Source organism: Prenolepis imparis, unplaced genomic scaffold (assembly GCF_030444845.1).
Source record: "Prenolepis imparis isolate NDT839.2.m4 unplaced genomic scaffold, iyPreImpa1.0 SCAF_4, whole genome shotgun sequence".
In the NCBI taxonomy this organism is placed as follows: domain Eukaryota; kingdom Metazoa; phylum Arthropoda; class Insecta; order Hymenoptera; family Formicidae; genus Prenolepis; species Prenolepis imparis.
The window spans coordinates 835,773-853,294 of record NW_028141162.1 but is presented as its reverse complement, the minus strand read 5'-3'; the positions used below and the strand labels follow the sequence as shown (position 1 = coordinate 853,294).

Sequence of the window (17,522 nt, the reverse complement as noted above, 5' to 3'; positions counted from 1 at the left end):
GCAGTGGCGCGATACCATCCCGAGGATAAGTCCATCCGCGAGAAGATCTCTCTCGCGGACAAGATGCACCGCTCGGCGACGCGATCTATACGCACACACATACACGGGCGCGCGCGTGCGCGCGCGCACGCACGCACGCGGCTCGCGCGTACGTAGACATAGATGAGAGGCAAGCCTATCTATTTCCCTTGGCCGCGCGCGCGGAAGAGCTTGACAGACGTCGGCGGATTCATCGCCGTCGCCCGCCGGCGTCGCACTAGAGCACGACGATGCTTACTCACGGCGCGGACGGCATGGTAGATACCCTTCGAGAGAAAATGATTCCGGTCCCGTCGATTGGTCGTCCGTTTCCCGAGATGACGATGACGATGATCGGGCGTCGGGTTTATCGATCGCCTAACATCACTTGGGACGACTTATTTTCTTCGCGACGTCGAGAGACTCGCGCGCGAACAGAATGTTGTCAAGGCGCGAGTTACTTATTATTACAATTAGAGAAACGTTCGTCGAGAGTAATTGGAGGGTTCCCGCGAAACTCGCGTCCGCTAACTACGACGAAGTACGTACGTACGTACGTATGAAAGTACATACACGACGCGGACGCCAAGAGTCCTGGATCGCCGCGGTCCAGGGGGCTTACGTAGATCCGCCCCGAGACCTACGATCACCGAGCGATCACCGCGTTTCCAGCGTACGAATATTTCCGGGAAAAGCCGAGGCGGAACGCCGCTTCGCGCGGACACTTTCCCGTCGCGACACACGACAAGAAGCGGAGTCCTCGCTTTTGCGCAGAGGAACCCAGCCGCTCGGCCTCCGAAAATGTCGTCTGGCGTGCCAGGTGCGCAACCGCTCCAAGGAGCACCAGGGTCTCCGCTTTCGAAAGAGGAGCGAGGAGTCAAACATCCATCTGTCAGAATGACGATTGACGATGATATAATTTTTTTCTTCACCTCCAGTGAACTCGTCGATCTTACGACTGTTCCGGAAGTCGCTCTCGCGAAGAAAGAGCGCGCGGTTGAAATTTGAGCGGAAATGCACGAGGTGCCAACGACTCGTGTTACGACCCTGGACTTTAAATCGCGCGACCGCCGCGCGCGTCATCAAGGATCGATATATCTCGAACGCGATATTCGTCGAGGCCGACTTCTTTCATTATTATCGTCGCTGACACGCCGGGATAGACGTGCGCGACAGAGAGAGAATCGTGCGTGCGTTCTTCAAGTGTGTCAGTAAAGGCAGTCTTGGCGAAGCGATTACTTTCGGAGATAATCCTTGACACGCACTATCTCGTAAACAGATATTCCTGTAGTGAACGAGAGAACCTACAGAGGAAAATGACAGAGTCGGAGAATATTTTCTTGTTCGTGCCCAACATCATCGGTAAATACCTGAGATCGTGTCTTTAATTACGTTTTTTCCTCTTGAAATAAATATATTATTTAACGTGTGCTACGTTGAAATGAATCGCAGTAATTTACATTCGATTGGCATTTACGTCGATGCCCGCCAAGATACGATTGAAACGAGACGTCGATCAGATATTGGATTTTCTTTCGCCAAGTCATCCCGTATATAATGTATTTAATTGATTAGACGTATGTACAAATTGTGCGACGCTTTTAAGGTTGCTCGTTATTGATTGAATCGGTGCGCTACTTGTTCCCTACGTAATATTCGTGGTCAGCAATAACAAAGAAAATTTTTTTCAAGTCATAGCGTGTTTTAGAACTTTTATAAGTTTACGCATGATTTGACAATCATATTTTTTTATACTTGTGTTCAACAGGTTTCGGCAGGGTAATTTTGGCGCTAATTTCCTTTTACTTTATGCCTACCAATTATGTTCTTGCGTCATGGTGTTACGTGGTCAGCTCGTTACTGGATGCGATAGATGGTCATGCGGCAAGGTATTACAACCAAAGCACAAAGTTTGGCGCAATCTTGGATCAGCTGACGGATAGAGTTGGCACAATGTGCCTTATAGTCACGTTGTGCTTGTTCTATCCTACCTATACCTTTTGGTTTCAATTGAGCATGTCTATCGATATAGCCTGTCACTGGATATATTTACACACGTAAGGAACAACATGTAACACAATTTATAACACGTGCAAAGGAGACTAGAGAAAATGTTTATACATTATTAATTTATCAAAATACAACAGGACTCTTTTACAAGGAAAGACCAGTCACAAATTTATCGACATGTCTGAAAATCCAATCATGAGACTGTATTACACAAATCGTACGGTACTATTCTTCATGTGCGCTGGTAACGAAGCATTTTACGCTGGTTTATACCTCTTACACTTTACCGAGGGACCTATCTGTGAGTAGCATAAAATACTTTCTCATTTTCTATTACAATACAAACCAGAGGGAATAACATTTCATAACATTTGCATAACGTTTCATTTTTTAGTGGCTGGTATTGGTTTGTACAGATTAATCGTATATCTAAGTGCTCCAATAGCATTTGTCAAAGCTGCTATTTCTGTACTACATGGATATGTATCGTGCATCAATCTCAGCATTATTGATGTAAAAGAGCGTCAAGAGCGACTTAAAGCGAATTAAATCTCTTAACCTACATGTTATTTACTAGTCAAGTTGAATGTGATTTACAGATCTTCCGTAAACTGGCACACGTGCATGTTTGCATAATTCCATATATATTTTTAAGAAACAAAGAATGTTTAAAACTGCATGGCAAAAATCTATCTATTTTACTTAAGCGATACTTATTAGTGCGTAGGAAATATTATACTCTGAAATTAGCACGAAGATAATGACCATATTCTTTATTCCTATTAAAATATATGTGAAATGTATACTTTTGCAAAAAAGAAAAGAAAGAAGTTATTTTTTAATAATATTATTAATGATGATGACTAAAATACTTATCATGTATCGGTTTGTAGCATTTATTATATCAAACCATGAGTTATTAATGTGCTATTTTCAGGATTTTTTATATATTTACTTTTGTTATAGAAATTATTAAGTACAAATGTATATTGATAATCTCTGTGTTTAGTACTTTTTTTAATAGTGACATAATTTAGAAAACCTGATATATTCTCATAATTAATGTATGTAGTAAATTTGAAGAATTTTAGGTAATACTGTAGCGAGCAATACGTTGAATAAAATATTATTTTAAAATCTCTCTTTGTGTATTTACTATTTAGTTTACTGTACACGTAAAATTCTATAAATTTAATAAATTTATATTTTAATTTTATAATTTTGTTTAATTTTAGTTTCCAAATATTTGCATGTATGTAAAAATTATATCCAGTATTCATACATCTTTAAAATAAAATAAATTAGCTTTGCAAAATAGAAACTTTAATCTAAGAAGATTATATAAAATATCAAAGATAACAAAAATCAGATACAAACAAAGAATATAATTTCCAGTATTAGTTATTAAATATAGGAAAAGTGAAAAGAGACACACATAAGTAAACCAAATTCTTTGAAAAGAATTAACCATTTTATGTTGTAGTTTTTCATAACAGCCTATGACCTTGATTTTACTACATGTACATTAATTATGTAGAAGAATATATTATAGGTCCTCTAAAAATCGAGGTACTACTGAAAAAATATTAAACATAGAGAGCAATAAATATATTAAACTTAACAATTTCTACAAAGGTAAATATATAAAGAAACTGGAGATAAAAATTCACCGGTCTAGCGATAATAATAAAAGCTATAAAACAGTGTACGAAATTATGAAACGTCGACGTAAAAAACAAAAATGACGTGCATGATATATCATAATTGAAGCACTTGTATATATGTACGAATCCGAAAACAACACGTAAATAATTATAATACGTGACAGGTAGATTCGCACGCGGGTATATATGTTGAAAGCGCCATGTATTTAGAGATGCGAGTGCGAAAGAATTGGCGAGAGGGCAAATTACACTCTCGCAACGATCGCGACAACATTTATACATAATGACAAGAACCGATAAGCCAGTACTAACCTCAAAGATTCCACCGTTCCCCTATCATGACCAGTCATAATTTCGGCGCCATGTTATCACTTCAAACACTCGCGCATGTTGGAAAAGTTGGTGGAAAATTCGGTCGGATTTTCTTCATATCCTCAGATTACTACGGACGGTGAAATTCCTGGCGCACGGTAGACGGTGAAACGCGGGGGAGGAAACGCTCCGTTCGTCGTCCTCGTCGAGACGCGCGGTCCGCGCGATACGCGTAGCAAAGTTACAATATTTATAAAAACAGACGAGAGAATTTTCGCAGCACCGGCACGCACCGCGGACGGCGATTCGCAGCGAACAGCTGAGGCGCCACCGTCGCTGTCATCAGTCATCGGCGGTCAGTCTCCGATATTCGAACCTGCAACCTGCGAATAACCAACCACATCCTGCATGTGTAACCGAATATGCCGTCCCCCGATCGGGACGCGATAAAATAAACAGTATAATATATAATAGTAAATTCCTTTGTAATTATTTCGATGCTTCTCTCTCGCAAATATAAAAAACGACCGATAATTAAGAACTAAAGAATAATTTTTTATTTTATAGTAGAAAAATTCTTACTACTAAATTACAACGAAAATTTTTGAATAAACGATTAAAAATACATATTAGGATCCTTACATGCGTTTTTTTTTTTTTTCTAATTTTGCTTTTAATCAAATTTCAAAAATAGAATAACAAACTACAGATCAAAATATTAGTCGAAATTATAATTACGGAATTTCATTTTAGGAATCTCAATATCCAATAACGGTATAATCTTTAAAGAAATCTTTCATATCATAATGTGAAGGATATGTTAGCATTTCCCTTCCATTGGCATCTTCTACTCTGACTTGTCCAACAATCAAATGACAATCCTTTCCGTATAACTTTAGATGAGTGACACCTAAGGTCATCAATTCTTTCAAGAATTCATTCAATACTCCCCTAAAAGTAAAAAAAAAAATATAGCATATTATCATAGAACTCATCTTCTCTTTTATAACTAAAAAAATTGAAATATTTTTATAAATTTTATATAGAATCTTAATTATAGATAAATTATATATTTTATTTCATTATACCTGCACATGAGGTTTGAAGTAGTACTTGTTACCTCCACAAACACTGTCTTAGTGAGTAAAGATACTTTAGTTACATTACTGCTGACGATAGGTGGAAACGATATAACAACCTCTTTTGAATCCATCAGACATGGAAAAGAACTGCTGCCTTGCAACGATTTTAAAAATGTATATCTTTCATTGCAACTTTCATTTGTTATTTTGCATACATTTTCTTCTTCTTTTTTCAATTGTTCAATCAACTCTTTTCCCGTACATATGTCGTTCCGTGATATAGGTGTAATGTTTAATTCTTCAGGCGGCTTTGTTGTATATGTAAGCTTCCCTAAATCATAAAAAAATATATGTTAGTAAAATTTTAATGTAAGACTAATATTTTTTATATTAAATATTTTTTGATATTCTTTTTACATGTTATAAAGGCCATATCATGAATTGCTATTGTAGCTGCTCGTTTATATTTACACATTCCATCAAGTAATTTTGTTTGCAGCTGAATAAACTTTTCGAAGCTTTCCTTTGTGAAATTTACTTCTTTTAAAATACATGCAGCTATGAAAGGTCTAATCTTCTTTACGAGGTTTTTCTCAACTTTTATCACTGCAAAATCATCTACTTTTTCAATTTTTAATATATCTCTCAACTCCCCCTTCTTTCTCTTTACTCGTTTCAAAGCAAGAAGATGTTCATCTTCTAAATTGTATTCTGATGATCTCAGATATTCTAATATCTTCTTTGTGTTAGCCACAACGAAACATAAATCATTAGCGAGATCATTTAGCTTTCGATGATACATAGTATTCATTTGTAGATTCAGATTCTCTAATTTATCACAATCCGCTAATTCCTTTGGTAGATCTATATGTTGTAATATAATTACATATTATACTCATTTTTTTGCATTATTTGATAATTTTTTTTACAAATATTTGCTTACGCAAAACATTATCAACCTTAATAGTGAGAAAAAATACAAAAGATGCAATACAAAAATATTAAACAATGTATACAGACCTATAAGTAAATTAGACTCGAGATTTAAGACCTTCAATGCTGAAAGTTGATTTATAGTAGGCGGAATATATTCTATCTCATTCCTATTGAGATAAAGTTCCGACAGACATGCGAATTCTGCGTAACAGATATCGGGAAAGGTCTCAAATTTATTGTCTGCCAGATTTAAGATCTTCAATGCTGAAAGTTGACTTAGAGTAGGCGGAATATAATGTATCTCATTCTCATTGAGGTGAAGTTCCGACAGATGTGCGAATTCTGCGTGATAGACGTTGGGAACGGTCTTTAACAGATTGTTTGCCAGATTTAAGTAGATCAACATGACGTTCGTTCGCAGCAACGATAAACGTGACAAAAGATTCGAGGCGAGGTTCAACCTCTTCAGCTGAGGAAGGCCTAGCGGCGTGCAAATTTTTAATTTGTTGAACGAGCAATCAAACAGCTGCAGTTTCGTCAAATTGTTGATCGCGTTCGATACCTCCTCGATCTCGTTCGCATGCAACTGCAGGATCGTAAGATTCGTCAATTGCCCAATTCCGTCCGGTACGTTCGACAGGCATGTTTGCGATATTCTCAGACAACGCAGATTACGAAGATTAAACAACAGATCCGCGTCCAGGCCGTTCGATTTTTTAATCGCTTCACTAACCTGCGGACCCAACAATATCAAATGATTCTTCTTTTGCTCGACTGCCTGTTTGACAGCCTCCAACTCTTCGAACTTCATTAGTGCACACTTTATTCACTTTATTTGCGAATTTTAGGTTTACGCTGTGCGATATACATAAAATATGCTTGGTGACGAACATTTTTTAGATTATATATTTATACTTTTGTGTATAATGTCGGGTTAGGGTCAAACGATATGTAACAGGACGCTGATATAAACACGTGTATGTAAACACGCGAATTAGGTTAGGTACTTTCAAAGAATGAAAAAATTAGGGGATAAGCCTTATAAAACAAGAGCAATAACAAATAGAAGAACAAACGGTTCTTCTTCAAATAAAAACTACTTTTCAAAAATTTTAACGAATGAGAAAGTGAGAGAGAAAAGAAAAATCGAAATTAAAAAAGAATATTGTTTTTTTGTATATAAATTACACACTTTTCAAAATATTAAAGAAAATATATTGCTTTTCGGACCGCTTTGTCAAGTTCCGATTTAATCGATTAATCGATTAATCGATCAACTTAATCGACTAATTCGATTAATTCAAAAGAGTAAATCGCTCGCAACCAAATTTCCATACATAATATATGATATTAAAATTTAATCGTTGATTAAATTAATCGAAATTTGATCAAAATGAATCTTAAAAAACATATCACACAAGAACGAAAGAATAAGATAAATAATAAACGCACGAAATATGCAACCCAATTTACAAAGATGAAAATATGTAAAACAGAAGGTTTGGGTTTCCGCTAAGAAGGATTTGAGTCTCTGCTAAGCAAGATATTTTCGCTAATTATAAGATTTAAATCTCTATCAAATATTTAAATTTTTGCTGAATTAAATTTAAATTTTTGTTAAATAAAATGCAAAACACTATTAAAAATTATTCTGTATATGTAATTAAATCATTTATTATATTATTTTGTTTTTCTTTACTTTTTCTTATTTTTTATCGGTATATTTGATTTGACACCTTGACAGCAGGGTTGTATCGTAGATTTCAAAATTATATAATGTACAACATAAACGAAACATCTTCAATAAGCCATATTTCATACATTACTCATTGTCGACATAGATGACACGATAAACGTGTAGTTCACATTGTTACGCGTAGATATTTTAGCTATTACATTTTACGCGTAAATGCCCAACCCTGGTAAAGATAAAACCGGAAGAGAGAGGAACGACCTGTATGTAAATGAACACGCAAATTGATTTATTTATTTCAACCGAAAATTATCACAATAGTACCACTCGTAAAGGAAGAACGAGGCATCCTGTGACATTTCGTTGTAATAATTTCGTATTAGATATGTTTTAAACTGGTTTTAGATAGCGAAAAGTAGAACTTTTGTAGACCACTATTCCTTAATCTCTGCGCTACGTATCTGCATGTAATTAAACGCTCTATGAGACATTTGTAGATTGACAGAAAAATACAGATAATGATAGTCGCTGAAGAAATGTCAATGACTCGTGAAATGTAAATTTGAACAATTGAATTGCGTATACATTCTTATTCGGCACATATAATTTTTGTTTCCCTTAGCACGCTTATTTTTTTTACTAAGCAGAATCGATTCTATATTCTAGAATAGGTACCTATGTATATATTTTCTCGATATTTTATTTTCGTTATTTCGAGTACGTAAAAAACGACGTGTTCTCTCGCGGTATCTTAAACTTTGGGATCTTATCCATCGCAAACTAGCGATCATTACGATATATGTACTAATGGTATTGAAACCGCCGACCTTGGCTATTGGAGATTGTATACTTCCGAAATGCCGAGGTTCTTCGATGACAAATGTTTGTTCGGCGGGATTTGCATGTGAATGATTCGCGCGAGATATTAATCCCGACTCTATTTCTGAAACGAATGTGCTAATATAAGTGCCGCTCTCCGATTACGTAGATTGTACTTGACACTTCGGGTGGCAATGTCAACTATCTAAATGGTTTCTTCCTCCAAGAGAAGGGAAACGATACTCTATATTGTCTCTTTCTGTCTTTCGTACAGCTATAATTTTTTTATCGCTCGGAATACAAATGTCGAGCGATTTGTTTTCCCGAGTTGCCGAATATTTGAATAATTAAGAGATCTATCTTGCGAAATTTTCTAAATCGATCACAAATTAAATATCTCTAAAAGTTGGAGTTTAGATTTCCATTTCAGTCCATATAATTACGATTTTTTTTAGCGAAAGACGCGAATCTATTCCTGCGTATCTCGTAAATTTAAATGTCGATGGCGTCAGTAATGATTGATATGTTACCGAAATTGCTGAACAAAAATTTGGATACTTCTCTAGAGTAATCGCCGTGTCGGAAGGATTAATGACTCACATACCTGACGGCGACCTCGATGGTTCTTGATGTCGCGCCTTCGAGACGGTATCAGAGAGATACCGGACGCACAAATCGGACCTCACCATCACCCATGGCTATCAACGGATGGCCCCGATCACTTCCGGAGCCGCTTCCTACGGCGACTTCCGCGCCGGGTGGGGCACGGATTTCTTCGGCGCGAGGTATAAAAACGCCGGGATACGATATCCGTGTGGACTGTATGTCATTGCATTCGCGCCTTCGTCGTTATATAAGAGAACTGCTGGTGAATCGGTGAACTTGATTTAATATCGACCATGTCGAGTCGACTGTCGACCACCCTCGCGTGGATGCTCGTCGTTCTGACGATGATATCGTCAATCGACGCTTGGCCGACGTTTCGTCGTCGAGATGTCTTCGACAACGTCGTGGACAGTCCTGACGGATTGATCGCTCATCTGCGAAATTTCGGCGGATCGCTTTACGACTTGCCGAGCAACGTGACCGGACTGAAAGTCGCGGAATGGCACAAGGATATGTAGAAGAATATATTAGGTCCTCTCAAAATCGAGTTACTACTGAAAAAATATTAAACATAGAGAGCTATAAATATATTAAACTTTATAATTTTTACAAAGGTAAATATATAAAGAAACTGGAGATAATAATTCACCGGTCTAGCAATAATAATAAATGCTAAGTGTACGAAATTATGAAACGTCAACGTAAAAAAAAAAAAAAATGACCGTGCACGATATAACGTAATTGAAGCACTTGTATGTATGTACGAATCCGAAAACAACATGTAAATAATTATAATACGTGACAGGTAGATTCGCACTGGAAAAGTTGGTGGAAAATTCGGTCGGATTTTCTTCTTATCCTCAGATTACTACGGACGGTGAAATTCCTAGCGCACGGTAGACGGTGAAACGCGGGGAAGGAAACGCTCCGTTCGTCGTCCTCGTCGAGACGCGCGGTTACGGTCCGCGCGATACGCGTAGCAAAGTTACAATATTTATAAAAACAGACGAGAGAATTTTCGCAGCACCGGCACGCACCGCGGACGGCGATTCGCAGCGAACAGCTGAGGCGCCACCATCGCTGTCATCAGTCATCGGCGGTCAGTCTCCGATATTCGAACCTACAATCTGCGAATAACCAACCACATCCTGCATGTGTAACCGAATATGCCGTCCCCCGTCGGGACGCGATAAAATAAACAGTATAATATATAATAGTAAATTCCTTTGTAGTTATTTCGATGCTTCTCTCTCGCAAATATAAAAAACGACCAATAATTATGAACTAAATAATTTTTTATTTTATGGTAGAAAAATTCTTACAACTAAATTACAACGAAAATTTTTGAATAAACGATTAAAAATACATATTAGGATCCATACATGCGTATTTTTTTTTTTTTTTTTTTAATTTTGCTTTTAATCAAATTTCAAAAATAGAATAACAAACTACAGATCAAAATATTAGTCGAAATTATAATTACGGAGAATTTCATTTTAGGAATCTCAATGTATAATAATGAGATAATCTTTACAGAGATCTTTCAAATCATCTGGCGAAGGATATGTTATCATTACCGTTCCATTGGCATCTTCTACTCTGACTTGTTGAACAATCAAATTACAATTCTTTTCTTGCAACTTTAGATCAGTGAGACCTAAGGTCATCAATTCTTTCAAGAATTCATTCAATACTCTCCTAAAAGTAAAAAAAAGTATAGCATATTATCATAGAACTCATCTTCTCTTTTATAACTAAAAGATTTAAATATTTTTATAAATTTTATATAGAATCTTAATTATAGATAAATTATATATTTTATTTTACCTGCAGATTATATTTGATTTAGTACTTGTTACCTCCACAAACACTGACTTAGTGAGTAAAGATACTTTAGTTACATTACTGCTGACGATAGGTGGAAACGATATAACAACCTCTCTTGAATCCATCAGACATGGAAAAGAACTGCTGCCTTGCAACGAATTTAAAAATGTATATCTTTTATTGCAACTTTCATTTGTTATTTTGCATACATTTTCTTCTTCTTTTTTCAATTGTTCAAACAACTCTTTTCCTGTATATATGTCGTTGCGTGGTAAAGGTTTAATGTTTAATTCTTCAGGTGGCTTTGTTGTATATGTAAGATTCCCTAAATCACATAAAAAAATATATGTTAGTAAAATTTTAATGTAAGACTAATATTTTTTATATTATAAATATTTTTTGATATTCTTTTTACCACATGCTATAGAGGCCATATCATGAATTGCTATTGTAGCTATTTGTTTATATTTACATACTCCATCAAGTAATTTTGTTTGCAGCTGAATAAACTTTCTGAAGCTTTTCTTTGTGAAATTTACTTCTTTTAAAATACATGCAGCTATGAAAGGTCTAATCTTAATTAGGAAATTTTTCTCAACTTTTATCACTGCTGCATCATCTGTTACTCTTTCAATTTTTAATATGTCTCTCAAATCCTCCTTCCTTCTCTTTATTTGTTTCAAAGCAAGAAGATATTCATCTTCTGAATTGTATTCTGATGATCTCAGATATTCTAATATTTTCTTTGTGTTAGCCACAACGGAACATAAATCATTTAGCTTTTGATCATACATAGTATTCATTCGTAGATTCAGATTCTCTAATTTACCACAATCCGCTAATTCCTTTGGTACATCTATATGTTGTAATATAATTACATATTATACTCATTTTTTTGCATTATATTTGATAATTTTTTTTACAAATATTTGCTTTACAAATATTTGCAAAACATTATCAACCTTAATAGTGAGAAAAAATACAAAAGATGCAATACAAAAATATAAAACAATGTATACATACCAATAAGTAAATTAGACTCGAGATTTAAGACCTTCAATGCTGAAAGTTGATTTATAGTAGGCGGAATATATTCTATCTCATTCCTATTGAGATAAAGTTCCGACAGACATGCGAATTCTGCGTAACAGACATCGGGAAAGGTCTCAAATTTATTGTCTGCCAGATTTAAGATCTTCAATGCTGAAAGTTGACTTAGAGTAGGCGGAATATAATGTATCTCATTCTCATTGAGGTGAAGTTCCGACAGATGTGCGAATTCTGCGTGATAGACGTTGGGAACGGTCTTTAACAGATTGTTTGCCAGATTTAAGTAGATCAACATGACGTTCGTTCGCAGCAACGATAAACGTGACAAAAGATTCGAGGCGAGGTTCAACCTCCTCAGCCGAGGAAGGTCTAGCGGCGTGCAAATTTTTAATTTGTTGAACGAGCAATCAAACAGCTGCAGGTTCGTCAAATTGTTGATCGCGTTCGATACCTCCTCGATCTCGTTCGCATGCAACTGCAGGATCGTAAGATTCGTCAATTGCCCAATTCCGTCCGGTACGTTCGACAGGCATGTTTGCGATATTCTCAGATAACGCAGATTACGAAGATTAAACAACAGATCCGCGTCCAGGCCTTTCGATTTTTTGATCGCTTCACTAACCTGCGGACCCAACAATATCAAATGAACCTTCTTTTGCTCGACTGCCTGTTTGACAGCCTCCAACTCTTCGAACTTCATTAGTGCACACTTTATTCACTTTATTCGCGAATTTTAGGTTTACGCTGTGCGATATACATAAAATGTGCTTGGTGACAAACATTTTTTAGATTATATATTTATACTTTTGTGTATAATGTCGGGTTAGGGTCAAACGATATGTACAGGACGCTGATATAACCACGTGTACGTAAACACGCGAATTAGGTTAGGTACTTTCAAAGAATGAAAAAATTTGGGGATAAGCCTTATAAAACAAGAGCAATAACAAATAGAAGAACAAACGGTTCTTCTTCAAATAAAAACTACTTTTCAAAAATTTTAACGAATGAAAAAGTGAGAGAGAAAATAAAAATCGAAATTAAAAAAGAATATTGTTTTTTTGTATATAAATTACACACTTTTCAAAATATTAAAGAAAATATATTGCTTTTCGGACCGCTTTGTCAAGTTCCGATTTAATCGATTAATCGATTAATCGATCAACTTAATCGACTAATTCGATTAATTCAAAAGAGTAAAATCGCTCGCAACCAAATTTCTATACATATAAATATATATATTTTAATATCATATATAAAAATATGTATATAATATTAAAATTTAATCGTGATTAAATTAATCGTAATTTCATCAAAATGAATCTTAAAAAACATTTCACACAAGAACGAAAGAATAAAGGCCGTGGCACATAAAAAAACGTAAGCGGTAAGACTTAAGACTTAAGAATTTCATCCATACGGAATTCGCAGAGATGCTTAAGTTTCAAAATAGCTTCCTTACTGCTCGACCGTGATTGGTCGATTCACTTAAGTTTTAAGTCTTACTGCTTACGTTTTTTTATGTGCCACGGCCTTAAGATAAATAATAAACGCACGAAATATGCAACCCAATTTACAAAGATGAAAATATGTAAAACAGAATGTTTGAGTTTCCGCTAAGAAGGGTTTGAGTCTCTGCTAAACAAGATATCTTCGCTAATTATAAGATTTAAATCTCTATCAAATATTTAAATTTTTGCTGAATTAAATTTAAATTTTTGTTAAATAAAATGCAAAACACTATTAAAAATTATTCTGTATATTTAATTAAATCATTTATTATATTATTTTGTTTTTCTTTACTTTTTCTTATTTTTTATCGGTATATTTGATTTGACACCTTGACAGCAGGGTTGTATCGTACATTTCAAAATTATATAATGTAAAACATAAACGAAACATCTTCAATAAGCCATATTTCATACATTACTCATTGTCGACATAGATGACACGATAAACGTGTAGTTCACATTGTTACGCGTAGATATTTTAGCTATTACATTTTATGCGTAAATGCCCAACCCTGGTAAAGATAAAACCGGAAGAGAGAGGAACGACCTGTATGTAAATGAACACGCAAATTGATTTATTTATTTCAACCGAAAATTATCACAATAGTACCACTCGTAAAGGAAGAACGAGGCATCCTGTGACATTTCGTTGTAATAATTTCGTATTAGATATGTTTTAAACTGGTTTTAGATAGCGAAAAGTAGAACTTTTGTAGACCACTATTCCTTAATCTCTGCGCTACGTATCTGCATGTAATTAAACGCTCTATGAGACATTTGTAGATTGACAGAAAAATACAGATAGTCGCTGAAGAAATGTCAATGACTCGTGAAATGTAAATTTGAACAATTGAATTGCGTATACATTCTTATTCGGCACATATAATTTTTGTTTCCCTTAGCACGCTTATTTTTTTTAAGCAGAATCGATTCTATATTCTAGAATAGGTACCTATGTATATATTTTCTCGATATTTTATTTTCGTTATTTCGAGTACGTAAAAAACGACGTGTTCTCTCGCGGTATCTTAAACTTTGGGATCTTATCCATTGCAAACTAGCGATTATTACGATATATGTACTAATGGTATTCAAACCGCCGACCTTGGCTATTGGAGATTGAATACTTCCGAAATGCCGAGGTTCTTCGATGACAAATGTTTGTTCGGCGGGATTTGCATGTGAATGATTCGCGCGAGATATTAATCCCGACTCTATTTCTGAAACGAATGTATTAATATAAGTGCTGCTCTCCGTTTACGTAGACCGTACTTGACACTTCGGGTGGCAATGTCAACTATCTAAATGGTTTCTTCCTCCAAGAGAAGGGAAACGATATTGTCTCTTTCTGTCTTTCGTACACCTATAATTTTTTTATCGCTCGGAATACAAATGTCGAGCGATTTGTTTTCCCGAGTTGCCGAATATTTGAATAATTAAGAGATCTTCCGAAATTTTCTAAATCGATCACAAATTAAATATCTCTAAATGTTGGAGTTTAGATTTCTATTTCAGTCCATATAATTACGATTTTTTTAGCAAAGGACGCGAATCTATTCCTGCGTATCTCGTAAATTTAAATGTCGACGGCGTCAGTAATGATTGATATGTTACCGAAATTGCTGAACAAAAATTTGCATACTTCTCTAGAGTAATCACCGTGTCGGAAAGATTAATGACTCACATACCTGACGGCGACCTCGATGGTTCTTGATGTCGCGCCTTCGAGACGGTATCAGAGAGATACCGGACGCACAAATCGGACCTCACCATCACCCATGGTTATCAACGGATGGCCCCGATCACTTCCGGAGCCGCTTCCTACGGCGACTTCCGCGCCGGGTGGGGCACGAATTTCTTCGGCGCGAGGTATAAAAACGCCGGGATACGATATCCGTGTGGACTGTTTGTCATTGCATTCGCGCCTTCGTCGTTATATAAGAGAACTGCTGGTGAATCGGTGAACTTGATTTAATATCGACCATGTCGAGTCGACTGTCGACCACCCTCGCGTGGATGCTCGTCGTTCTGACGATGATATCGTCAATCGACGCTTGGCCGACGTTTCGTCGTCGAGATGTCTTCGACAATGTCGTGGACAGTCCTGACGGATTGATCGCTCATCTGCGAAATTTCGGCGGATCGCTTTACGGCTTCCCGAGCAACGTGACCGGACTGAAGGTCGCGCAATGGCACAAGGATATGGACGTGAATCCCGAGGAGTTGGGCGAGTACGCGGAGGGAGACATCCTATTTCCGCCGATCACCGGAAGAAGCGGCCTCGCGGCGGTCTCCGCTCGATGGCCCGGTGGCATTATTCCTTTTATCATCAGTCCTTATTTCAGTGAGTAGAAAAGAGAGCCTTTTTTCTTAACTTAAACATTTTCTCTGATGTAAAATTCAGTACTTTTTCTGCAAAGAGAAAAATCTACGTCGTATTAAAATAATAATGCACCGATGATGCTTCGATCATCAGCTAAAGATTAAAAAATTATTATTTCGACATTCACATCCGAATAATTTGCTTAATATTGAAGACGATCTCTTTTACTGTGTTTGTAATTCTTTGATTTCTCTCGTGTTTTTTTTCATGAAACTTACGTCGCACAGATGCGCAGCAGCAAAAAGTCATATACGACACGATGGACGATTATCACAGGTACACGTGCATCCGGTTTAAGCCGTATACGGGCCAGGAGAACGATTTTATCAGAATTACGGCCGGCAATACTGGATGCTGGAGCAGCGTGGGCAGAATCGGAGGTCGTCAAGACCTGAATCTTCAGGTCCCCGGTTGCTTGACGCAAAAGGGCACCGTGACACACGAGCTAATGCACGCGGTCGGCTTTTTGCACGAACACAGCAGATACGAGCGAGATGACTACGTCAACATTCTGTGGCAAAATATTTCGCCGGGTATATATTTTTGTAATTTTAAACACAACAAAGTTTTCTTTATCTGAAAAAAATTATAATTTTTTATCTTGGTCAGTTTCTTTCATAATTAAAAATTCTATGAATCAATTTTTTTTAAATAGAAATTTAATTGAAGTTTAAAATCGAAACAAAATCGAAGATAAAAATTTAATTGAATGTTTAATATTAATTAATTTTATTCGTTTCTCGAGAGTTTTCATACAGAATCTCTTCAGAATTAATAACGCGATACCGCTGCTACGTCAGTCAAGTTTCATATTCGTCGATACTTCTGACCAAAGTTATCGGTTACCTTATATCTTTATCATGTGCATTATATATCTAGGTCACACGCACAATTTCAACAAGGCCCCGGCAGAAGTTACTGACGCTTTTGGTGTCGGTTACGATTATAGCAGTGTGATGCACTACTCGTCAACAGCGTTCTCCAAGAATAATCAATTAAAGACCATCGTGCCCAAAGTAAGCGCGCAATCTGTAATGTATCATCTTTATAAGTGTTTTTGTTCGCTTTTTCTCTTTCATGCTGTAATCAATTGATAAAAAAAAAGAAACACAGCTCACATTTTGCAAATCACGAGCTGCTTCTGATCATATGTATGTGCACGTGTATGTCTCTGTATTTTTGTGGGTGTCCATAGAATCTACCAGACGGTGGCTTTTTGGATCTTATTGGCGGAATCTTTCAGGATAACACCAGAGAGAAACTAGGTCAGAGGGAAGGTTTCAGTAAGAAGGACATTCTGAAGATCCGAAGGATGTACAAATGTGGCAAACGTGCTGGTTTTTACGATGTCGATGATTATTAGCGATGGAACACGTCGATATTTTTAATGTAGCATATGGAAAAAAGATGGCCAGAAACATGGATATATAATCATTACAAGAAATTCCTAATTATATCCTAATTATAAATAATTAAGAATGTTTGTTTGCGTAATAAGAAAAAGAAGACATCTAGTCTTACGTATAAAATACATGACTTCTTAAAAAGTTAAGAGATATATCGACGTGTGTGTGTATGTGTATGCGTGATCAGTATTATTACCTGTTAATG

General features: G+C 36.2%; 4 protein-coding genes across 9 annotated transcripts; 2 read left to right on the top strand and 2 right to left on the bottom strand.

The window, feature by feature from the left end:
• Positions 1-1,163: 1,163 nt before the first annotated feature.
• Pis (phosphatidylinositol synthase) lies at positions 1,164-2,806 on the top strand. The gene is made up of 4 exons (XM_083036679.1): positions 1,164-1,380; positions 1,787-2,075; positions 2,166-2,329; positions 2,423-2,806. Exons 1-4 carry the CDS (start codon positions 1,335-1,337, stop codon positions 2,575-2,577), a joined length of 654 nt encoding a protein of 217 aa, XP_082892805.1. The 5' UTR covers positions 1,164-1,334; the 3' UTR covers positions 2,578-2,806.
• A 1,807-nt stretch (positions 2,807-4,613) lies between these two features.
• LOC145935384 (uncharacterized) lies at positions 4,614-7,115 on the bottom strand. Its single transcript, XM_083036674.1, has 4 exons — positions 6,107-7,115; positions 5,504-5,950; positions 5,093-5,417; positions 4,614-4,955 (listed from the first exon to the last, which is right to left on the bottom strand). Exons 1-4 carry the CDS (start codon positions 6,831-6,833, stop codon positions 4,763-4,765), a joined length of 1,692 nt encoding a protein of 563 aa, XP_082892800.1. The 5' UTR covers positions 6,834-7,115; the 3' UTR covers positions 4,614-4,762.
• On the bottom strand, positions 6,617-12,962 carry LOC145935385 (uncharacterized). 5 transcript variants are annotated; one of them, XR_014425212.1, is made up of 7 exons: positions 11,991-12,962; positions 11,383-11,823; positions 10,968-11,292; positions 10,718-10,838; positions 9,958-10,267; positions 9,139-9,694; positions 6,617-6,755 (listed from the first exon to the last, which is right to left on the bottom strand). XR_014425212.1 is itself a non-coding variant. In XM_083036676.1 (5 exons), the coding sequence occupies exons 1-5, from the start codon at positions 12,715-12,717 to the stop codon at positions 10,241-10,243; spliced, it is 1,641 nt and encodes a 546-aa protein (XP_082892802.1). In that variant the 5' UTR covers positions 12,718-12,962; the 3' UTR covers positions 9,720-10,240. The 5 variants fall into 5 exon arrangements, 2 of the variants coding, with proteins under 2 accessions (XP_082892802.1, XP_082892801.1); XR_014425213.1 differs by having other exon boundaries at positions 9,139-9,691; XR_014425214.1 differs by having other exon boundaries at positions 9,139-9,625.
• Positions 12,963-15,439: 2,477 nt separating this feature from the next.
• LOC145935563 (hatching enzyme 1.2) lies at positions 15,440-17,509 on the top strand. 2 transcript variants are annotated; one of them, XM_083037034.1, is made up of 4 exons: positions 15,440-15,872; positions 16,139-16,444; positions 16,791-16,927; positions 17,107-17,509. In XM_083037034.1, the coding sequence occupies exons 1-4, from the start codon at positions 15,512-15,514 to the stop codon at positions 17,272-17,274; spliced, it is 972 nt and encodes a 323-aa protein (XP_082893160.1). In that variant the 5' UTR covers positions 15,440-15,511; the 3' UTR covers positions 17,275-17,509. The 2 variants fall into 2 exon arrangements, with proteins under 2 accessions (XP_082893160.1, XP_082893161.1); XM_083037035.1 differs by having other exon boundaries at positions 17,155-17,506.
• The last annotated feature ends 13 nt before the right edge of the window (positions 17,510-17,522 follow it).